We start from the raw sequence: 23,611 nt of genomic DNA, 5'->3' as shown, positions 1-23,611 counted from the left end.
TTGAGGAAAGGAAATCATGAACTTGCAGCAGGAATGTGCTTCAGGGTAAGGGAATGCTGTGGGGAGAGGAAATCTGATACCTGCAGGTAACAAAGAGGGGACAGCCTGGGACTGTGGGGGAGCAACTGGAGAGCATCAATATCCCAAATTAATATCCCTAAAGAGCCCCATAGCCTGGGCATGGCAACAAACTGACCCCATCTCTCATTTCCTAAGAGAGGCTGAATTTAGAGCCAGCGAAGTGAGGGTTAAAGTACTCAGGCACCTCAGGTGGAGTTGTAACTGCCAGGAGAGTGTGGAGGACAGACTGGAGCTTGGCATTACTGCCCTGGTGCAATTCCTGCCACTCCTGCTTCCTCTCAAGATGATCCCAGGCTGGCAAAGGTTATCCATGTTGGGGGTAAAGGGACTTTTAGAAACAGCTTTAGAAAATAATGGATATCTTTCCTGCATCACTTGTTACAAAAATCCAGTTCTTCTCAAACTCCATTTTGATCAATTTGTTCAATCATCTCTCTTCCATGTAAAACCCCAACAAACTGAACCAAAAGAAACTCCTATGAAGTCACTCAGATTCTTGTCAACAAATTTAAGGTTAAAAGTATCCTGAAAGGTACAATCCCTAGAAGCTCTGCATGTGGTGATGATGCTACTCATTACTTATGTTACTCAATCACTACTCTTCACTCATTTCCCAAGCTCTTATCCTTGTTTTCCTGGCTTGGCACAATTGAGTTGTGTGAGTCTGGCTCTGCAGAGCTCACAAATCCCTAAATCTTTTCCTGATCTGTTGCTGCACCTCTTGTGTGATGTGTCTGCAAAACCTGCCCTGGGTGAGAGCCCTCAGACTGAGCCTACAACAAGAGAAACCTTCTACGGGTGCAAGTGGCCAATTTCTTCCACTGAAACTTGCATTTCTTCTCTCTCTTTGCACTTGCTCTGCTTTATCCTTCAAAAGATCCCTCTCCCTAATATCCATCCAACCACTCCTGCAGCCTGGCCTTGGAAGAGACAGAAATTCTCTATTTCCTAGTCCAGGATCCCTCTCACAGCTCCAAACCCCTAAGTTCAAAGAGAAATTCAATTCATGGTGCTGTAGGTCTACCCAGACTCCCAGAGAAGTTTCTGTAAAACTCATGTGCACTGTTGGGCCCATAATGAGAGCAAAACTGAGGCTCTGCAGTGGTTGTTGGTGTGAGGAGCCTCCAAACCCCAGCGTGGGCCCCAGTAGGGACTGGTTTGGTGAGGATGGACCAGCCTGGAGCAGAGGAGCTGGTTGGGACCTCTTGGGATCCCCTACATGAAAGGGAGGTAGCCAAGATCCCCCAGAAGGATCCTCCAAGCCCAAGTCCCCCCCCTTGGGAGGGATGCAGCTCATTACATCATCAATTTCATCAAAAGTTCTGCTCTTCATTACAGCCTCTGCTGGTTCTGTCTTCTAGAGGTAACACCAACAAATAATAATTGTCATTAATATCAAACTGTTTAAAGTTTTTGCTCTGTTTCCTTGATACATGAATGTCTCAAAAGTATTATCTTAACTTCCTCCAGCACTTATTGCTGATATATTGGTGGTATCATGTAAATTTACTGATTTTTATGATAAGCATTTGTCTTGGTTTGAAAAGACAGGTATCTGCTAAGGAAGGCAGGAGCCTCCCCTAAAGTGGAAAATGTAAATGCCCTCCCTTCAAATTGTTTTAATTCTGATTTTCAAACCAGGACAGCATTATTTATGGAGTATCGCTATGATATTTTTATAATAAAGCCACCATTACCTTCTCCCACCCTGGGGGACGGGGACGGGGACGCCGAAGCTGCCGAGCGCCGCGGGGTCGACTGCACAGATCCAGGTGCCCCCACGTGGAAAACCTCCTCAGCAGCAGCTCCAGCAGCTCCAGCAGGGCTCTGGGAGCTCGGCCCCCCGACCCCAAACAGATCATTCAGCAGGTCAGAGTTAGAGGGGGCAGCGCTGGGCTGCGAGGGAAAGCTCTTGCTCATGGGGCTGCCATCCAGGCCCAGCAGGTCCACGTCTTCAGGGGGAGGTGCTGCTGGAGGCTCCTGCTGCTTTTTGCTGTGTTTGGGTGTCCCGTGGGGCTTGTCACCGCTGGCATTACTGTGCTGACTGGAAAGGGACAAGAGTTCGTCATCTGACTGTTCGCTTTCCTCATGCACCAACGCTGCTCGATCCTCTGAGGTGGGGTGAGAGCTACTTTTGTCAGATTTCTGATCTAAATGATGATTGAAAATAAAATTAGGCAGCTGTTAGTTTGGTCATCACAAAGGTCCCGTACAAATCAGCTTACAAGCAGAACAGAAGGCTGAGAATAGCACAGCAGCATTTGGCTAAAATAATTTTGCTTTGTAAAATAAAAACTGGTGAATTTCTTCCCCTAAAGGGTTTTGCAGCCCTGGCACAGCTGGGGTCCCCATCCATGGGAGATGTGGCACTTGGGGGCATGGTCAGTGGTGGCCTTGGTAGTGTTGAGCAATGGTTGGACTTGATGACCCTAAAGGTCATTTCCAACCACGATTCCTTTGCCAAAATTAACCTAAATTTTCTCATCAAGGCTTATTTATTTCAAGTTTTGGCATGAAGGAGGCCTCGGGTGAAGGCTCACCCTAGAAGTGTGTCAACAATGGTCCCACAGAGCCCAGTCTGAGGAGGATGCTGTAGGAAGGGAATTCCCACTCCATGGCAACACCAGGGTGTGCCCAGCTCTGGGATCTAATGCTACAGTGGGGTCCCTCAGCCTCACTGCAGCTCCAGCCAGGGGAACAGGGGTTGTTTGTGTTCTTTGGAGCAGATTTGACTCTGAAGACCAAGCCTTGCCTACCTTGCCAGCTGAGAGAGGAGAAGAATGCACTCTGCCCAACGTTCCTGATGTTATCCTGGGGGGAATCCGTGGCACCTCTGCCTGCAGCACAGAGCACCAGAGAGGTGGAATGAAACAAAACCCAGCTCAGCATGAAGGAATCAATCATGGGGAGGGAACAAATCCTTGCAGCCCTTACCTGCCAAAGCAAGAGTGTCCTGGTGCTCCTGGTGGGAGGAGAAGAGAATGGAGGGATTGATGTCTTTTGTTGTGAAGTTCTCCCATGGGGGAGTTAATTCAGTTTGTCTGTCAGCAGACTGTATTTCTATGTCCAGTATAACATGAAAAAGCTGAGGATATTTGTCTGGAGAGTCACAGGCATCCAGCTCAGGCCTAAAGGGGACAAGAGTGGTCCAGTTGAAAAGGAAAGAATATTTCTGGAAAGCTATAAAAAGGCTTTCAGTGCATTCAGGCTTTTCATATTTCATCTGTGACTGTTCTCCCTCAGCCTTCATCAGGCTTTTATGCATCAGGTTTGATTAATGTTCAGCTTCAAACACTCACTTGGTGAATTTGAGAGTGGTTGTTCCCAGGGCTATGAATCCAGTGTGAAATTGAATTTGGAATATTTGTGTGTTGGTCATCTGAAAAGAAAAGAAAAGCAGAGAGAACCAGACTGAACAAGGGCTTAAATACAGGAGTTAGTTAATTCTACCCTAATCTTAACTGCTGCATAACTGAATTCATTCTGCTTGTTCCACAGGTAGTATTTCCTTCTCAATATTCCCAAATATTCCCAATATTTCCATCTGCCTTCAACCCTGCTGCTGCAGCCTCCGTACAGCAGAAAACCTTCAGGAACTGGCCTTCTTTCCCTTTTTCTCTTTATTTCTGGGATCTACTTGTCAGTTTTGCAGTGAAATTAAGCTCTTCCTACTGAATACATTGGAGCAACAGGTTTGTGTCCCAAATAACATAAAACCATTTCACTTGGAGTAGAGGCTTCAGGGAAACGTCATCTACACAGCAGAGGGCACCAAGAATGAGTGGAGAGGAGGAAAATATTCACTGCCCACTCTGCAACTTGAATATTAGTTTTAAATAAATCCTCAGGGAAATAGTGGTTAGGGAGAAGATTCCATGTTTAGGCAGCTCTTAGTTCCCAAGAGAGGAGAGGAGAGGAGAGGAGAGGAGAGGAGAGGAGAGGAGAGGAGAGGAGAGGAGAGGAGAGGAGAGAAGAGAAGAGAAGAGAAGAGAAGAGAGAAGAGAAGAAGAGAAGAGAAGAGAAGAGAAGAGAAGAGAAGAGAAGAGAAGAGAAGAGAAGAGAAGAGAAGAGAAGAGAAGAGAAGAGAAGAGAAGAAAGAGAAGAGAAGAGAAGAGAAGAGAAGAGAAGAGAAGAGAAGAGAAGAGAAGAGAAGAGAAGAGAAGAGAAGAGAAGAGAAGAGAAGAGAAGAGAAGAGAAGAGAAGAGAAGAGAAGAGAAGAGAAGAGAAGAGAAAGCAGCTCCTACTTTGGCTTGGAGGCGTCCCCCGATGGTGGATCTCATGTGGTAGACAGAGACAACAACATCTCCATGGACAGTGGCTCCCAGTGGGATCAGCACCTTCCCTTCCTGCACACGGTATTCTCTTGCAGGGGAACAGCAGGAAAGCCAGGGTTAAGCTCCCTCCCACCACATCAAAGCTCTCACCTTCCTCAAGACAAGCAAGGAGGAGCATTCAATGCTCTGCTTGGTTAGAACAAAAATATCCCACAGGGGGAACCACAGAGCACTGGATGATCGCTAGGAAGGTATTCCACTTCTTGCCAACCTGAGATCCTGATGTCTGTGGTGATCCCACCCCTGACAACCTCAGATCCTGATGTCTGTGGTTGTCCCACCCCTGCCAGGCTCAGATCCTGATGTCTGTGCAGTTGTCCCACCCCTGCCAACCTCAGATCCTGATGTCTGTGCAGTTATCCCGCTCCTGCCAACCTCAGGCTCCCCCTGGCCATTTATTTCACCCCAGGCACTAACTCTCAGCGAATATCTCCATTTATCAGCAGCCAGGCAGCGACTGCAGTTCAGCCATCCCCAGCCAGGTGGAAGGGTCTGCATTCACTCCCGAGGGAGGCAGGGCCCAGCACTCACTTCATCCTCTCGTACTCCTGGGAGGTGGTGAGGATCCTGGTCTCCCCGCTCAGGATGTCGCAGAAGGGCCGGCAGCCGTTGCGCTGCTTGTTGAAGCAGGGGACGGGGCTCAGGGTGACTGACTTGATCGTCAGTGGTTTGCAGTGGGGGATGACAGGTTTGTCTGCTATTAGGTCACAAATGTACCCTATGTACCTGCAGGCAGAGAAAACCAGGGCTGAAACCTCCGTTTCTTTCATTTCATGCTCCAAATCTGCCTCGAAATCCAGCGGCACTGCTGTTCTTTTGGAGGTCCAGGACTGGAGTCTCCATGAGCTCCAACATCCCTGCAGCTGGCACAGAGCCTGCACTGGCAGTGCTGTTTCTGTGAGGATGCAGCTGGCACAGAGCCTGCACTGGCAGTGCTGTTTCTGTGAGGATGCAGCTGGCACAGAGCCTGCACTGGCACTGCTGTTTCTGTGAGGATGCAGCTGGCACAGAACCTGCACTGGCACTGCTGTTTCTGTGAGGATGCAGCTGGCACAGAACCTGCACTGGCACTGCTGTTCCTGCAAGGATGCAGCTGGCACAGAACCTGCACTGGCACTGCTGTTCCTGCAAGGATGCAGCTGGCACAGAGCCTGCACTGGCACTGCTGTTTCTGTGAGGATGCAGCTGGCACAGAGCCTGCACTGGCACTGCTGTTCCTGCGAGGATGCAGCTGGCACAGAGCCTGCACTGGCACTGCTGTTTCTGTGAGGATGCAGCTGGCACAGAACCTGCACTGGCACTGCTGTTCCTGCAAGGATGCAGCTGGCACAGAGCCTGCACTGGCACTGCTGTTTCTGTGAGGATGCAGCTGGCACAGAACCTGCACTGGCACTGCTGTTCCTGCAAGGATGCAGCTGGCACAGAACCTGCACTGGCAGTGCTGTTTCTCTAAGGATGCAGCTGGCACAGAACCTGCACTGGCACTGCTGTTTCTCTAAGGATGCAGCTGGCACAGGAGAGGAATTCTCCAGGGCCCTGTCAACCACAGGTTCAGCATGGAGTGGTTGGGTTGGAAGGACCTTCAGCAGTGTTCTAATCCCACACTCTCAGTGAGCAGAGACATCTCAAATAAAGGAATAATTCAGGTTGGGAGATCTGAATGTCACCTGCTCTCTGCTCAGAGCAGGAGGAGCTTCCCAGCTCAGTCTCAGAACTTGGTTTTGTGCTGGGGGTGAGATCCCACCAGGGATCTCCAAAGAAAGAAATCCCAAATCCCACAGCTGCTCTGGGCAAGCTCTCCCAGACCTGCTCCCTGCTCATCTCTGAGGAACACTGGGATCTGGACACCTGGCTGAGCCTAGGGGCCAAAGCACACCTGCCAGGCCTTTGGGCAGCTTTGAGCAGGGGGATGGAGCTCAGTGCTGAGCCAGGGTACTGTACCTCCTGTGAGATGGCCACAGTACAATTCCAGGTCTCTTTGTGTTCAGCAGCTGCACAGCAGGGCCAGGATGAGAGAAGAGGTGACAGAAACAGAACATTGCACTGACCAGAACTGCTGAGGCTGCGCGGCCGTCCTGGCAAGGAAAGGGGCAGAGAGGAAAAACTGTGAGTACCAGAAAGATCCTTTAAATTCCAGCTCCCCACTCCTCCTGAAATCACAAAATATGATTTTATCCAGAAAAATTAGGATTGAGACCACAAGATGATGAGCAATTTTGAGTTCTGTGTCATTTGTTCAACACCCAGGACTTCAGTGAACAAAGCTGAGATAAAATCCAGGGAGCAGCCAAAGCTGAGGGTGGTTTACACTTGTTTGGAAAGCCCACAAGAACATTTTGGCTGCAAATGTTGGTGTTCGTGGCTGCTCCCCAACTGTAATTTTATAATTATTTCAAACATAGGCCTGGAAAGTGACCACAGGGGTCAGAGTGCACCCATCCTACAGCTGCAGGCAGTCCTCTAACAGAAATTTATCCTGGAAAAGGACAAACAAACAAAAAATCCAGCCCCAGGCTTCCTCACCCAAACACCTCCACAGCTCTGATTGCTCCTGATGGGGTTTTTTAAAGGTGATTATGGGGGAAAGTTTGCTGAGTCACACTGATAGACCAAAAATGTAGGAAGAGCAGGAAAAAATCAATTCATTCCCCGTGCCCTGGGTTTCTGATATACACCTTGGCTATCCCTAATTGCTCCAAACCCCTTTGAACTCTTCCAGGGATGGGGAATCCACAACTCCTCAAGGTCTCACCACTCTTGCTCCTTGCAATTGTATTTTTCAGGCCCCCTTTAGGCATTCCAGCCATTTTCTGTAGGATTTTCTGTACTGGAGCTGATCCAGACCCCAAGAACCTACTGACATGAACAGGCTGTTTGCTTTTTTCCAAGTTTAGCCCCTGCCAGTTGTTTCTGGCAAGATCTCTCAGGTTCATATAAACTAAGTGGGTTTCTGCAGCCTTGTTAGAAAGTGTTGGAAAGGACTCCCTGTCCTTTATCACATTATCCTGATATCCACTGCTCAAAGGACAGGAAAGGAATTGGATTTTTGAGTTGGATTTCCAGGATTGGAGACACCAAGTGCATCCTTCTCTGTTTGAAGGGAATTGACGTCCCTGGCTGTGCTGTGAGAGGCAGAAATGCCAGGCTCCCATGGGAGCTCTGTGCAATTTGGGATCAGTCATTTCCTCCACTCCTCCCAGTCTGTGCTGATCAGGGCTGACAGCCTCCTGGTTTAATTTGGGCTCCAGGAGCAAAGCAGAACTCTGCTTTGGGGCATTGCTGTCAACGGGAAAGGTTGCATGGAGTAAATTAGGAGTGATCCAGGATCACACCACCCTCACACAGTGCAGCATTGCCCAGTGCTGAGTAATCCCTCTGGGGGCTTCCTTCAGCCAGGCCTGACCTCTCCTATGGCAGGAGACTTCAACAGTCTCCATTTCACAGCTCCGCAGAATTCCCAGCTCTGTGGTTTCTGCCCAGTTTCCAGCCCCCTTCAGTCCAAAGGCTGCATTTTCTCCTGTGACTACTTAAAGTGCAAATCACAGAATCACAGAATGGTCTGTGTTGGGAGGAACCTTAAAGCCCATCCAGTGCCACCCCCTGCTTTGGGCAGGGACACCTTCCACTGTCCCAGGGGGCTCCCAGCCCCATCCAGCCTGGCCTTGGGCACTGCCAGGGATCCAGGGGCAACCACAGCTGCTCTGGGCACCCTGGCCAAGTCACAGCAAGCTGGCAGCTCTTGGGTAAAATTCAAACCTTTCTCCTAGAGAATGATTTTGACCTCTCTTGCTTTGCATTCCTGCTTCTCATTCAGTGATTCTCTTCCAGCTGAGCTTTGGGTGATGATGTCCTTTACTCTGGGTCAATCCCATCCCATCCCATCCCATCCCATCCCATCCCATCCCATCCCATCCCATCCCATGGATCCCACCCCATCCCATGGATCCCATCCCATGGATCCCATCCCATGGATCCCATCCCATCCCATCCCACGGATCCCATCCCATCCCATGGATCCCGTCCCATGGATCCCATCCCATCCCATCCCTCCTGTTTCAGGAGCTGTCCCCAGGCTGCAGGCACTGCAGGAGCAGTGTGGGCTGGCAGTGCCCAGCTGTGCTGGCTGCTGTGGGTGCACTCACCATGCAGTGGATGACACAGACGTTTTTGGGGTTCTGCTGCAGCCAGTTGTGCATGTTCTTGCAGACAGCGTAGAGGTTGTGCAGGCTGGGCGCCTGCCGGACGGGCCAGCTGCACTCAGACACCTGCAGGGATGGCAGCAGCACACAAACAGCTCTGTGGGGGCACCAAACAGGCCCTGCTCTGCTCATTCTCCCTGCCAAGACACCTACTCGTCCTTTACAACCCGGAGTTATGTGCTGCAATCCTACTCCAGCTCTCCTCGTGCGTGACTCTGTGCTGTGCCTCCCATGGGTTATGAGGAGGCAGACAAAAAAGCTTTCTCAATGCAATGACATTGGGCTGATATGTTGCTCCTGACTGCACATTTTTCAAAATTTACATTTCACATCAGATTATCTGGAGGGGCTCTTTTAGAATGCTCCAGTCTCACCTCGATTTCTAAAGCCTTTGTACAACGTGTCCCTGAAAACTGCTCTGATTTGCACAGGGCACTGAGCATCTGTTGTTCTGAATCCTTCTCTGGCACAGGATCTCCAAGCCCTGTGTGACAGATACTAAACTGATGAAAGGGAAAGTTCTGTTCAAAAAAAACCGAAATCCTATCTAAGTATGTTAATGTATGAGCCAGAAAAATGAATGGCTCCTTAGAGCAGAAACCCCACAAATCTTAAAGTCTGTCTGGTTCCTATTCCTCATTGTGCTGCTTCTGAGTCAGTCCTTGCAGTCCCAAGCAGCACATCAAATAGCCCTAAACTGACATCTCCCTTTCATCTGGTTATAATTGAAACATCTCTTTTTTAAAAGGCATTTCTGGCCAGAAGAAATTTAAGGGAGGAATGTCCTGAGGCCTGTCCTCAGCTGAAGAATTGGTTCTCTCTCTCAGCTGACATTTGGCTGCTGCTCAATGGGAATGGGGAAGGAAGGAGATGATTTGCCCAGATGTTCTGAAACAGCCACATGATCCCCAGAACTGTTTCATCTCTCAGAGGAAGGAAATGCTCCAGGTTTTATAAAACTTGCACTGCAGGTTCTGTCTGACACCTGCACAACATCTTGGAGCAGAAACAGGCATCCAGATTCCAGCCAGAGCCCTGCCAGGCTGTGCTGTGTCCAGCAAGGATCCCAAAGGCTCCCATGGGATGCAGGGCCAGGCCAAGCTGGCAAATTCCATTTTTGTCTTACATAAAGTTGGATATTTATCTGATTGTCTTTTAGATTTGTGAAAGTTTTAGCCTCCAGAATATCCAGATGTGGCTTTGTGTTGTAGAAATCACTGAACAGATCCAGCAGTGCTCAAAGTTTGGAGAGCAGGGAGTGACCATCCTATTTACCCTCTCACCTTCTCCTGTCTCCAGAGTTTCTTTCATTCCTTCTGTTGTACATCTTTGATTTTCCCCGTTACAATTCCTACAGTGACCCTTCCACTGACAGTCCTCAGAGCAGCCCTCCCTGCCAAGCATCTGGAAAAGCCATTATCACTTCTCTAGTAAATAACACACATTTCCCCCCAGTCCATAATTACATATTTACATTGCCTCTAATTACACATCTGCCTGATGGTTCACAATTAGGGAATTAAATGTGTGCTTGGTGTTTCCATCAAACAGAACCTCACCAGCACTCAGCACAGACAACCTTGGAGAAAAGCAGCTGGGATTCTCCAGCTCTGGGAATCAGCACTCAGCACTTGTTTGACTTTAGCAGCAGGGACGTGACCCACGAGGGGCTGTGAGGTTTGGGTTTGGTTCATGCCAGATTTGAGTTCTGTGGTTTGAAACTCCTCTCCTCTTGGGGACAGCCAGGTCTCTGCTCAGAGTCACACTCTGGGTGGATGGAAGGGATCCTGAAGATCACCTTGTTCACACCGTGCTGCCTCCCACTATCCCAGGGTGCTCCCAGCTCTGTCCTTGGACCCTTCCAGGTTAGGGGAGAACCTTTCCCAGTGGCTCAGCACCCTCCCAGTGCCCTCTCCTCCTCAACAGGCTGGGCACCTGGGGCTTGCTGACCCACTCAGGCACAGCTGGGCAGGGAAATGGCCCAGCAGGACAGGAATTCACCTCCCTCCTGGAATCCCTGGAATTATCTCCCTCCTGTGCCACCACGCAGCACAGGGACCCACTCGGATCTTAGGAGCAGAAAGCTTTAAAGAAAGCAGGGACTGAAAAGCTTTTCCTGTCAAAGAACCAGTGTGTATCTCAGTGCAGCTCAGCTGACATCCTCATCCCAGCAGGAAACTCACTGAGGTTTCACCTCCTTGAGAGCCCTTTAGTGTTTTTTATACAAAGCTCAGCCTGGTAATTATTTCATGTATTGTGTTGTTCACACTTTCTCATGAAAAATACTTGGAATCAGAATTTCCCAGCACATAAATTGAAACCACAATATTTTATTAAAAGGTAATTTTATTTTCTTCCTATGTGGGTCAAAGTAATGGTTCCAAAGCACCAAGCTGTCCTTTGGGAGTGGTATTAAAAGTCTCTTGTTAAAGTGTTGGGCACGGTGGGAGATAATTCCAGGGATTCAGGAATTATGGCCAGCTCACACAGCAATAGATCTTTAATGCTGGGCTTTCAGAAGTAGATAAATTTTTCTCCACCCACAAACAGCATCAGTGGTGCACCAAAATCAATCAAGACTGAAGATTCTGAGCTCTTAATATCTCTTAATTAGTCTTCCCTGTTCATTTACTCATGTTTGAAGTCTGGTTACTGATGGCCACAGAGAAATTTGCTTTAAGTGCCAGTGAGTGGTTTCTGGTGATCAGAATTACTGAAGGTAAATTCAGCTACACCTCAAATTAAAACTAAATTAGCCTTAGATTAGATTCATTTACCCTGACTGAGAGTTAAGCCTGCCTTTTGGGTTGAAGGCACCAAAAAGAAATTTTAAAAAAACAGAACACAACACCAAAACACAGCACTCCCTCATGGGAGAGGGAAAGAACAGGAAGTTTTCAGAAAGATTAAATCTAATCTTGCATTTCAGCAGCAGCATTTCAGAGATTTCCTCTAAAAGCTATTAATGAAGCAGAGCCTCGCAGTGCTCCCTGATGCTGCTCTGGTTTTAGAGAGGGAAACTGGGCCAGGCCGTGCAGGTGGCTTTTTAAAGTCACAAGAGCCAAAATGCCCCTCAGATCCCCTTTCCATCCCGAGCTTTGCCTGCTTGATTAAAGCCCAACTGCAAGAAAATCATCTCCCTCCTTCTATTGGTAATTTCTTCCAAAGGCTTTAATTTTATTCTTTCCCTGCAGCAGCTCCAATACTCTGTAGGAACAGAATAAACTCTGGTTTATCTTTATTTCCCTGCAGCCACTCTATGCAATGCCTTTCACTCTCCAGGCTCCTCACATGAGCATTATCCCTGAACTTTCCAGCTCTTTCATCCTAGCTAAAACTCCCAAACTCACCCCCCCAGCAGCTTAAAAACACCTCTAGGTCCTAAATCCCCTCAAACTGTGGGTCCAAGAGGAGCTGCTGCCCCTTTCCCTGGGGAATCTGCCCCCGTGGAAGGCACTCACCCTGTTGTGGAACTTGGCACTGCGATAATATTTGGGTGACAAGTTGAACACGGTGTAGTGGTCGGGGTGCCTGGAGTCCAGGAACGTCCTGACATCCTCAATGTGGTTCCTGAATCCCAGCTCCACGCCCTCAGCAGGAAAGGACATCACTGCCAAGGCAAGGAGAGGCCAGCATCACTGGGGTGCCTGCAATTCTGGGCTTTGGAATTCTGGGCGTTGTGTTTGTCCACAGTGCTTACCTATGATCCTTGAGGTAATGTAGGAAATATCCAGCTCTCCCTTGGTGTAACTAAGAGACAAAGCAGGGGACAGAATTTAGGCACTTCAGCAGCACGTTAGGAGTGTTTGCCCAGAAAAAATCTACTTATCACACAAGGAAAATTCATCTTAAAATTAATTCTTGAGATGCAGACAGTGACCCAGCCTCCCCCTCTCCACATGCAATTAGCTGGATACAAAACCTGCAAGAAAGGTCCCTTTTCCCTTCTGTCATTAATTTTTAGTGCCAGTTTCCAAGAGAAATCTCCAGCAGTTTGCACTTTGCAGATCCCTCAAACCCTCTCGGGTCTTGCATTAAATTTCCATAATTTCTTGTAGCCCTTGATTCCATGGAAGGGGACAACACCAGGAGAGTCCCCAAAGCAAAGTCACCTCAGTCTGTCTTCCATGCCAAGGTGGATTTAGGGATGGGAACATCAGCAAGCACAGCAGAGAGAGACATCAACACCAGTGACAAAATAAATATTCAGGTGGTGTTTCACTGGAAGGATCCCATAGGGAATCCTCCAGGAGTTGGAGACCAGGTGCTCCATTTCACTGGCATTTCCCAGATTTCAGGGTGCTGATGCTCACTATGAGCTCACATGGTTTTACTTTGGTTTTCCTTGAGGCCAAGCCCCAATTGTGAGACAGAACCAAATAAATTTTTGGGGATTTTCCCCTTTCCTCAATCCCTGTGAGCTGAGCTCGTTCAGTGGGAGCAGCAGCTCCTGGTTTTTCCTGCTCCTGGTGCACTGTACCTGGCCACAGACTGCATGACCTTGGAGGAGGTGTCCTTCAGGGTGTCCTTCAGGTTGTCCTTCAGGTTGCTGAAGAGCCTCCCTGCTCCTCCCTTCACCATGTCCAGCAGGCCTCCCCCGTAGCTGGACTCCATGTCTGGTGACGAGGCACCTTCAACACAGCAAAACCAAAAATTACAACAAAACCAAAAATTACAACAGAGCAAAGCCAAAAATTACAGCACAACAAAACAAAAAATTACAACACAACAAACCCAAAACCAACGTCACTGGTTTGGAACAAACCCCAACAATCCCCCTGCTCTGTCCACACCAAGCAGGTCCCCATGAGCTGCTGTGTGTCAGGCATGAGGAAAAGTGGTTTTCCTCCTCCAAGGGATGAGGGATGGCTCCTTCCTGCCTGCTGGGCTCACAGCTCACAGCACTGTGTGCAGGTTGTGTTCAGTCTCAGCACAGGGCAAAAGATCTAAATTGGCCACTTCTCCTCTACATTCTGTTTTAGAACACAAGATGGCTCCTCGAGGCACAGGAATATTTCTTTTGCCAAACTTCCTGTGAGCATGATTTAAAAAAAATAAAAGAGAGAAAGGAAAAAATCAAAGAAGCTTGTTGGCTTCCAAGCATGGAATCTGTGTTTGATCTCCCCTCAGAAAGTTTGTTTTCATGTTATTCTGTGCTGGCAGAGCCAGGGCTGGAAGGAGGAGATGTTCAAAAGGGGCTTTTAGTTCTGCAGGTCAGCTTTTAAAGGAAAGCAAGGCAGAAAAGTGGCAGCTTGGAACAGGGAAAAGGGGACAAAGGATCAGAGGTTCAACAGCACTGGGCAAATTCTTACAGCTGGAAATGCTGTAGGAGAGCAGCAGAAGGCTCTGAGAGAATGGAAAACTTAAAATCTTTAGAAATCAATCTGAAGATTTAGAAAGTGCAGAGGAGAAAGAGAGAAAAGGAGACTTTCACTGTATTTCCAGGAGAAGCAGCAGGAATCAATTCCAGGTTTCCTGTGCCCCCTAAAGCAGAGACTCAGAAAGGATGGCTGAGCAAGAAATGGCTCCCACTGCCACAGGGCTGGGGTGGATGGGATATTGGGAAGGATTTGTCCCCTGGGAGGGTGGGCAGGCCCTGGAATAGAATTCCCAGAGCAGCTGGGGCTGCCCCTGGATCCCTGCAGTGTCCAATGCCAGGTTGGACCATTCTGTGTTCAGAATAAACCTCCAACAGTCACCAAGCCCAGAATCGCAGAATCCCAAAAATCACCAGAATCCGAAAATCACTGGGTTGGAAGAGACCTTCAAGATCATCAAGTCCAACCCAGCCCCAACACCTCAATTATCCCATGGCACCAAGTGCCACACCCAGGCTTTTTTAAACACCATTCCAGAACTTTATCACCCTTTCTGTAAAAAACTTTTTCCTAACATCCAACCTAAATTCCCCTTGGTGCAGCTCGAGGCTGTGTGCTCTGGTTGTGTCAGTGCTGCTGGAGAAAGAGCCCAGCCCCAGCTGAGCACAGGCACCTTTCAGGAGCTGTGAGAGTGATAAGGAAATACCAAATAGAGCAACAACCTCCTTCCAAAACTGAAACATGTCAGCTGGGAGCCTTCCTGCCATGGTCCACCCTCAGCAGTGAGAGTTCAGCTGAGGGAGCCCCTGCTGACAGCACCAGCCTGGTGTTGGACAGGATGGGAGCTGGACACTGTGGAAATCCTAATTAAAGCACTCAAGTGCTGATTTTACAGAGGATCAGGAGATGGATGTGCAGGAGAACTTCCCCTCCCAAGGCAGAGAGAGCTTTGGAAGAGAACAGGGATCCAGGGGAGCTCAGAGGGATGTGCTCAGTACTGGAGTAGCTGAGGGTGGCAAAACCATCAATGTCTGGATTAGCCAGGCCAGGAAATTCATTCCTACCCAGGTAAAGGGAAAGAAACCACAAATCCAGAAGGGAAACACCCCCTCCCTATCCCCTGCAGTGCCACGAGCAGTGTTTGTGCTTATTCTCAAAAACCAAACACATTCAGACCAATCCTGCTCTCAGTGTGGGGCTTTGGAGGCAGAAATGGGAGAGTGGGACAGGTGTGACCTGGAGTGATGGGGACATTTTGGCACCTGCAGCCAGAGGTGCCCCAGAGTGACCAGAGCAGAGGGTCACACCCTGCCACCCCCTGAGGGAGGTGCTGTGGCTGGAATCCCAGATTTGGAATCTTTCCCAGCAAAATCTGCATGGCTGGAGGCCCTGTCTGCCTGGGGAGGTCCCTGAGCAGCCCCCCAGAACCCCCCCAAGCACAGGGCTGAATTCCAGCTCTCCCGAGAGCTCAGGGGGAGCCAGCCGACATTGAGCAGGCATTTCAGACTCTGTCAGTCTGGCTATTTGTGCTGATGAAGCAACTCTGAGCCTCGGAGAGGGGAGGTGCAAGGAGGCTGCCTGGAAATTGAGGCTCAGCAGAGAAGTGCTGCCTTTCCCAGGTCACTTAGCAGGAGTGAACAGACCCTTTCTGCCTGGAAAGGGCAGACAGAAAGCAGACATGAAGCCATGGGAAAGGAAGCAGGTTTCCCTCAGGCTGCCCAGATTTTGTGTAACAATATCTTCAGTGTCAAATGAGGGGGTTTATTTTTGCTCAGGGAGCTGCTGCCTGTGCTTTTGTTAGAGGTGAAGTGAGGAAGGATCTAAATATTCCCTGTTCCTCATCATGGAATCACAGAATGCTTTGGGATCTGAAAGACCATCTCATTCCACACAGAAAAGCATTAAATCCTCATCTCCCATCTTCCCAAAGAAAGAAGTTTGGGAGTTTTAAATCTCCTCTGAATTCTCTTCCAATGGTACCACAAGAGCCTGGCACTACAATGGAAAAAATTTTGTTTGTTCCTGTGTTTGTATCCCAAATTCCCCATTTCTAGACTTTTTTTTTCTGCTTGTTGCAGCCTTCTCCCTCCCCACAAGGTATTTTCTGGGGGAAAGAAAGGGTTTTTGCTTGTTTTATCCCCTAAGATAAAGGTGGTGGCTGTCCTGTGCCTGGGCAGAAACGGCCCTTTTAAAGTTCCCTGCACTGAAAGGAGTCAAGCCACTGTTGTTGTGGCTTCAGCAACAAAGCCTGGATTGTTTTTAAGGAACACTCAGCAAAAAAAAAAAAGCTGCTTTTTGTGCCTCTCTCCCCCAGCAGGCAGCAGAGCTCACGTTCCTCCCCCAGGCAGCTCTCCCAGCAAAGCCTGCCTCGTGTGGGATGTGCTTTCCCACCAGGCTGCAGGGAGCAAAGCCAGGCTGCCACAACTCCAGCATCACTCTGACATGGTTCCCACTCCTGGGAGGGTCTGCAGGGCAGGAGGAGCAGCCCTGCAGCAGCAATTCCTGCTACAGCAGGGTTGGAGCATCCTTTGAAGGGTTTCCCATGGCTGGAGGAGTGTTGGGTGCAGAGCAGAGACTCCACATCTCTGGGTACCCTCAGCATCCCCAGCTCCTGCTGTTCTCCACATCTTGCAGAGGATTGCAAAGAGGAATTTCACCTCCCCTGCCCAGGGGAGGGTGGCAGGAGCTCCTAAAAGCAAATCTCTGGGCAGTGGCTCCTCTGCACCCAGTGATAATCAATGGCTGAGATATTACCAAAATCAATATCAGAGATCTGAGGGCTTCACCTGCCAGCTGGGCTTGGAATACCCTGGGTGGTGGAATGTGAGCTTGGACTGAGATGGGCTTCAAAATCCCTCCAACCAAAACCATCTGTGATTCTGTGGTTCTAACTGTGTTTTAAGGGCACAAAATCACATCCTGATACCCAAAACTTCCTTCCAGCACTCATCCTTCATCTGGAAAGCTGAGCTTGACCACATTTAAGCCAAGACTAAACCATGGATGCTGTTATGGGCACTTGCATCCTGTCTTGGATCAGACACAGCCCAAGTATCAGAATTACATAAACTTTTCAACAGTCACTGGGTGATGATTTGGGAGAGAAATCACCACCAGCAGAGGCAACTAAAACAGTGATAAAGGGGCATTCACAGGGAAAACCTGCAGAAATTACTTGGGAAGTTCCTCAGACTCACACAGATCCCAAACACTGATTATTTTTTACCTAATTTTTTGCTACCAGTCCCATCTGTCTCCTCCTCCTCCTCCACTGTCCCAGATTCCTGGTAGAGTTAGGTTCCCTATGAGGCTGAGCACACTTAAAGTGTTATTCCATAAAAATAAGCAGCAAAGCATGTGCAGAGCAGAAGAGTCTCTGCTCATTTGATAAAATGAGTGCTGAAACGCCCAAGCCCAGGTTTCACTCATCCTGACACTTCCATTGTCCCAGGCTGCTCCAAGCCCCATCCTGGGACACTGCCAGGGATCCAGGACAGCCACAGCTGCTCTGGGCACCCTGTGCCAGGGCCTGCCCACCCTCACAGCCAGGAATTCCTTCCCAAAATCCATCCAACCCTTCCCTCTGGGATTTTCCAGATATTCCCCCTTCTCCTGTCACTCCAGGCCCTCATCCAAAGGGTAAAACCATGATTCTCTCCTAAGCAGACAATCATGAGGCACAGAAGCATCCCCAGCACTAAGATATCTTCAATAATTTATTCAGCTGAGCAGGGAGTTTTGCTTATGAGGTTGTTGTTTGGGGTTTTTTTACTGCAGCTCTCCAGCAGTTCCATCCAGGCCTTTTGCCTGGAGGAAATGGAAAATGCCTCACACAGGGGAGGTTTAGGTTGGATATTGGGAAAATTTCTTCCCCAAAACTGTTGTCCAGCCCTGGCAGGAGACATCCCTGGAAGGAGTTAAAAGACCATTTAAAAGATGGTCTAAGAGGGCTTTTCCAACCTGAGCAAGTCCATAATTCTGTGTTTCTGTTGGACAACAAAGGGTCCCCAGCCTCTTGGGGGAAGCACTCAGCGCCTCTGGCAGCAAACTCTGGGGTAGGGAACTCAAGAACCTCTTTTTGTGCTTTGCGGGGATAAAACTCCAGAACTAACATTGCATGAGCCCAAGGCTTTTTATCCAAAGGTTTGCTTGAGGCTGCTTAAATGCAAACTTAATGGAAATAATTAAAGTTCTTCATGGAAAGAATTAAGGTTCACTCTTTCTGCTTTTGCTCGAGAAACGGAAACTGAGGAGTGCAGCTGGCACCAAAAACATGGAGGATTTCCATAAAGAGGGGGTTTTACTCCGTGTTTTCTTAGCAGAATAGTAATATTGAGAGGGGAGGGGGGGATTACTACCCAGTGCTTGCTAGATTTGTTCAATTTGTTAAAAATTTCCCCTCATGAAAGTCATCTTCAGCAAGGCCCGACAGCGAGCCACCAGGCCGGAGCGTGAAATGTGTCTGTGGAGTTGAGGGACATTCTCTGTTCTTCTCCCCCCTGTCAAAACAACTGAGAAAAGACAAAACTCCTGCCAACACCCCATCGTTCAAGTATCCAAAACACACCAAGCAAACAAAGGAGCCATTAAACAGAACCTCCCCGTTTGAAAAGGCAGCGAGGGGGGAACACAGAACACAGGCCAACATTGTCCGGCCAGGCCTTTGTCCCCGTGCCAGTGACATGGAGATGTCTCTCTTCTGACTCAGAGACAAGGAATCACCAGAGCACAAGACATTATGTTTGCAAGTGTAAAACAGCTCAAGAAATCTCAATTTCACTGCTTGCAGTTTCTTTCAGAGGCTTTTTCTTGGTGGTTATTCTGCCTGAGGAAGCACAGAGCACAAGCAAGTCCATGCCCCAACTCTTTAAAAGCTCTTTTCTATCTTATCTAGATCATAAACACCAGAGAGCAGCACAGAAAGGGTTTTTTCCTTTCATAACAACTATCCTCGCTGTTACTTTTGCATCTTATTTCCTAGAACCTCTCCTTTCAATGCTCAGCCAGCTGCTAAGAAAGCAGAATTGAATGCCACAGCAAAAACCCAAATAAATTGGCTTCTTCAAAATTCTGCCTGGTTCTCATCTTGAGAGCACTTGCAGCAACTTAAAAAAGGAAGAGACAGAAGCAGCTCTGGGTAGATGCCTTTCTTGGAATCTGGTTTTATAACTCGTGATGTTTTGTGTCCTGTGAGGTTCAGCTCAGGTCTCTCTTTGAACCTCCTCTTATCCATTTCCAAACCTCTATCTCAAGTTGGGGAATTTGCAGGAGGGAATTGGGAATTGTTCCTGTGAGGGTGGGCAGGCCCTGGCACAGGCTGCCCAGAGAAATTAGAAGTGTCCAAGGCCAGGTTGGATGGGGTTTGGAGCACCCTGGGACAGTGGGAGGTGCCCCTGCCATGGCAGGGTGACACTGGATGAGTTTAAGGTCCTTTCCATCCCAAACCATTCCAGGACTCTGTTCAGGACTCAGCTGACCCCTCTGTGCTAGCTCTCTGCCATCCATGAGGAGCTCCAGCCTTCCAGCAGCAACCCTGTGCTTCTGCCTCCTGGCTTTTGCTTCTTTTCACTCTGAGCAACACCAGTCCAAAAAAAAATATTAAGCCAATAATCAGGAGCACTTGGGAGTTGGAGCAAAGCTGCAGCCACTGGTTATTTTCCTTGCAGAAGGTGTTTATGAGGCTGCAAATCTGCATTAGGAGAGGATGCTTGAAGATCTAATACTTTGCATTAGTCTAAGGAAATTAATAGAAAAACCAAACAGAGCCCATTTTCTCAGCTCATGGGAGTTGGTGACAGCAAACACAGACCTGTTAGTGAAACCAGCAGCAATTTGCCCCAGAAGTGCCAGTGCTTTGCCTCCAGCACAAATCCTCAGCCATCCAACATGTGGAATTGCTCACTGGTGACCCACACACAAATATTCCACAGAGCAAAGGGCATTTCCCTGTGCCCAGGTGCAGAAGAAATCCAATATGAGGGGAAAGAAAAGAAAGGTTTGATTGTTCAGCTTTTTAACTTGGTTGGAAAAGCTCGTTAACTGCAGCAGAGCTGTGGCAGCAGGAGCTGGGCAGTGCCAGTCCCAGTCCCCCTGTCCTGGGGGCAATTTGGGCCCCTCAGGACAAGGACATGGAGGGGCTGGAGAGTGTCCAGGGAAGGCAATAGAGCTGGGAAGGGTCTGGAGAACCAGGAGAGGCTGAGGGAGCTGGGGAGGGGCTGCAGAATCCCTGAGGAGCTGGGCAGGGGCTGCAGAATCCCTGAGGAGCTGGGCAGGGGCTCAGCCTGGAGCAAAGGAGGCTCAGGGGGCCCTTGTGGCTCTGCACAGCTCCTGACAGGAGGGGTTTGGGATCTGCTCCAGGGAACAGGGACAGGAGCAAAGAGAACGGCCTCAAGTTACACCAGAGAAGACTTAGGTTGGATATTTCGCAAAATTTCTTCATTGAAAGGTTCTCCAGCCCTGGCACAGCTGCCCAGGGCAGGGGTGGAATCCCCATCCCTGGAGGGATTTAAAATCCCTGTGGATGTGGCACTTGGGGACATGGACAGTGCTGGCCTCAGTATGGTTGGACTGGATGACCCGAGAGAACTTTTCCAGACCTAATGATTCCATGGTTGTCTGTTCTGCTCCCCACAAGACGGACAGACAGACAAACCAGTGTCCCCCATCACTGGTGGCACTGGGTTCTCCCCCAGACTGTTCCCCTCCCCACTGCAAACAGCAGCTGCTCTGCCCCACAGGAAACCGTCACTGAAAATCAGGGGAAAAAAAGAAAAAAGGACATAACAAGCTTGGATATGGCCAAGGCAACTCAAAGGTTTCACCTTCAGGGTCTGACACTGAATTCCACAGACAAGAGATCCCCCTGTCCCACCAAAACCCAGCAGCACAGTCTTTTCCCCAAGATGGATTTTACCCCACCCTTCTCCTTCCTGAGGAATTCAGATCTCTTTTCCCACCTGAATTATTCTCAAGCACTGCCCACCTTGGGAGTTTCAACTCTGGCGTCATTGGGAGGAGAGTGAAATATTTATAATACCAGTATTTTCTCTACTTAAACAAAAAAGAAATGCACAGAATGTGAGTGGTGTTTTCTCCTTGTTCCTATTAAGCCAAAATCCCAAGCACCTCATTCTCCTGTCTGTGTCTTACACTGCTCCCTAATCCTTGTCCCCAATTATCCATCTGCAGCCTGTGTGAAAGATAAATCATGTCCCCCAGTCCAGGAGCAACTTCAATCACCAAATCACTCAGAATCACAAGCACACCTGAGGGGTGGATTTGGTTCTTTAAGCTGCTGTAATTTCATAGTTGGCAAAGAAAAATGGCTTTGCAGCGAGCTGGGAGAAATTAGGAATTTATCAGCCTGAAGTGCTCAGATGAACAAGAGAGATACAAGTGTGGGGTTTGGGTTTGGAACAGAGCATCACAAGCAACACACAAAATTTTAAAATTTTGTTTTGGAAAAATCACCAAACAGTCCCTATTAAATAAAGAGGTTATTTAAAAAATAATCTATAAATAGAATTCAAGGGCTACATTAAGACCTGAGGCTTTTTGCTGCTCAAGTGCCAGGTGTGTTGTTCAGAGCACCTGTAAAATTGAGGCAGGGAGAGTGAACTGAAAGGAGAAAACTCTGGCTGAGACAGATCCCTTAAAAATCAGCTCCCAAATCCCAGAGCTAGCCCATGTGTTTGGGAAGAACATCCTGGAAACTGGTAGAGGCCATTAATACAATTTAATGCTCTGGGCTAGAATCAGAGGAGCTGCAGAGTGGAAATGGCTGAATATTGCAGAAAACCTGTAAATAAAGGCATTGTCTGGCTGTCCATGAGCAGGGGTTTTTTGTTTGTTTGTTTTTGTTTGTTTTTTTTTTTTTTGTTCAGCAAAAGCAGAGAACCAAATTGAACTGCACTCAAATGACAGCCCAGGATGAGGCTGGAGAGGAGCCCCACACCTGCCTGGAAGCCACCACCACCTCCCACTGCCCCTCTGCCTCTGCTCCCTGGCCTGGCAGGAAATTCATCCAATTCATCCAGGCAATGGCCTTGATGATAGACATTAACCTGCCTGCAGCATCTCACCATCCCAGCGGCTGCCAGGACCCAAATCACTCCAACACAGCAGCCCACTGTGAGTAAGGAGCTGCTGGCACAGCCTGTGATTATGAGCAATTGCAGCAGAGATGTTGTAGCAGCAAATTCAGACATGTTTCTGAAGTTTGGGAGTAAAGTAAGTTAGAGAAAAACAAACACCAGCCTAAAAGAAGGCTTGAAAGCAAATTCAGAAGGCAAAGGGGAAGAGGAAAACATGACTGAAAGTGTTCAAGGAGGTGGGGCAGGGCTGGAGCAGCCTGGGACAGTGGGAGGTGTCCCTGCCCATGGCAGGGGTGGCACTTTAAGGTCCCTTTAACCCAAACCATTCTGGGATTTTATGATTCTTGTTACATCAGAAAAAATGGGGGAAAAAAATCAAGGATAAGGCTCTCCCTGCCCAAGCCCAGCCATGGCTCATTAGTGTTTTTTTCCCTCAAAAAGAGGTTACCAGGTTAAGAAAAGAGGCTGTATCTGAAGTGCTTGTGGGGTGCCTGTGGCCCAGCCCTCCTGGAACAGTGCAGGTGTTTTCCTTGAGAATTACAGTGATGGGCCAAGCAGTAAAGGGCTCAGACGGAAAGAGGGGAAATTTGGGTCAGATTTACAGAAGGAATTGTTCCAGTGAGGGTGGGCAGGCCCTGGCACAGGGTGCCCAGAGCAGCTGTGGCTGCCCCTGCATCCCTGGCAGTGCCCAAGGCCAGGCTGGAGCACCCATGGCAGGGTTGGAATGGGATGAGATTTCAGGTCCTTCCAACTCAAACCATTCCATGACTCTGTGATTCCGTGCTGCGAGACCACCCTGTCATGGGTGGCCATGAACGTGGTCCCTCCCAAACACCCAGGGTGTTTCCCTGCACCACTCTGGGCTCCACAAGTTCCTGCAAAGGCTGTGGATGCTCCTGGAGGTGGGCACAGGTGAGGAACCAGAACCAGAGGGGTCCCTTCAAAGCACGGCCACTCTCCCCACTCCTGGTTAGCCGGGCAAATTTGAACCTTTTGAGGTGAAGAGCTCTCTATCCCATTACCAGCCATAAAGACCATCTGCTCCCTTACTCCCTGATTAAAAAAAAATGGTGCACGCTGCACATCATCCATCAGAATTAATCCAACTCACTTTGATGAGTGCCTTTTAGCGGGGTGGGGGGGAGGAAAAAACCCAAAACCTCAGGACAATTCTGGGCATCCAACCCGCGGTGGGGAGGGGGACGGATCCCAGAGCGCTCCATCCATTTTCCCTCATGCCTCGCACGCTTCATCCGCGGGCTCGGGGGGCTCAGGAGGCAGCCCCGAGCAGGCTGCGGCGCTGCCTGCCTCCATCCCGGCGCGCCCGGACAAAGGGCCGCTATTGTCCCCGCGGCCCCGGAGCCCCGCCGGGAGCGGCCCCGCGCCCGCCCCGCCGTACCTGAGCTGTCCATGGTGCTGCCGCCGCCGTCGGCGCGGGGCTGCGGCTGCTGCTGCTGCTGCTGCCGCCCGGGGCTCCGGCCGGGCCCCGCGCCGGCCCCGCCGCGCTCAGCGCCGCTGTCCACGAGCTGCAAGGATTCATAGCCGTCACTGCCGGGCTTTTTGCGGTAGCTCCCGAGCAGGCTCAT

The 23,611-nt window shown here is 49.3% G+C and overlaps 1 protein-coding gene across 1 annotated transcript in view; it reads right to left on the bottom strand.

The window, feature by feature from the left end:
• DNAJC6 (DnaJ heat shock protein family (Hsp40) member C6) overlaps positions 1-23,611 on the bottom strand; it is a 33,039-nt gene extending 9,428 nt beyond the window's left edge. The window contains exons 1-12 of the mRNA XM_058809078.1: positions 23,425-23,611; positions 13,095-13,245; positions 12,315-12,364; positions 12,076-12,224; positions 8,558-8,680; positions 6,357-6,490; positions 4,947-5,141; positions 4,326-4,443; positions 3,381-3,460; positions 3,016-3,209; positions 2,838-2,918; positions 1,779-2,231 (exon numbers count right to left, since the gene is read on the bottom strand). Of these exons, the coding sequence (XP_058665061.1) occupies positions 1,779-2,231; positions 2,838-2,918; positions 3,016-3,209; positions 3,381-3,460; positions 4,326-4,443; positions 4,947-5,141; positions 6,357-6,490; positions 8,558-8,680; positions 12,076-12,224; positions 12,315-12,364; positions 13,095-13,245; positions 23,425-23,611 (1,915 nt within the window). The remainder of the gene's footprint in view (positions 1-1,778; positions 2,232-2,837; positions 2,919-3,015; positions 3,210-3,380; positions 3,461-4,325; positions 4,444-4,946; positions 5,142-6,356; positions 6,491-8,557; positions 8,681-12,075; positions 12,225-12,314; positions 12,365-13,094; positions 13,246-23,424) is intronic.

Source organism: Ammospiza caudacuta, chromosome 7 (assembly GCF_027887145.1).
Source record: "Ammospiza caudacuta isolate bAmmCau1 chromosome 7, bAmmCau1.pri, whole genome shotgun sequence".
Taxonomy (NCBI): Eukaryota; Metazoa; Chordata; class Aves; order Passeriformes; family Passerellidae; genus Ammospiza; species Ammospiza caudacuta.
This window is presented reverse-complemented; position numbering and strand designations above follow the sequence as displayed.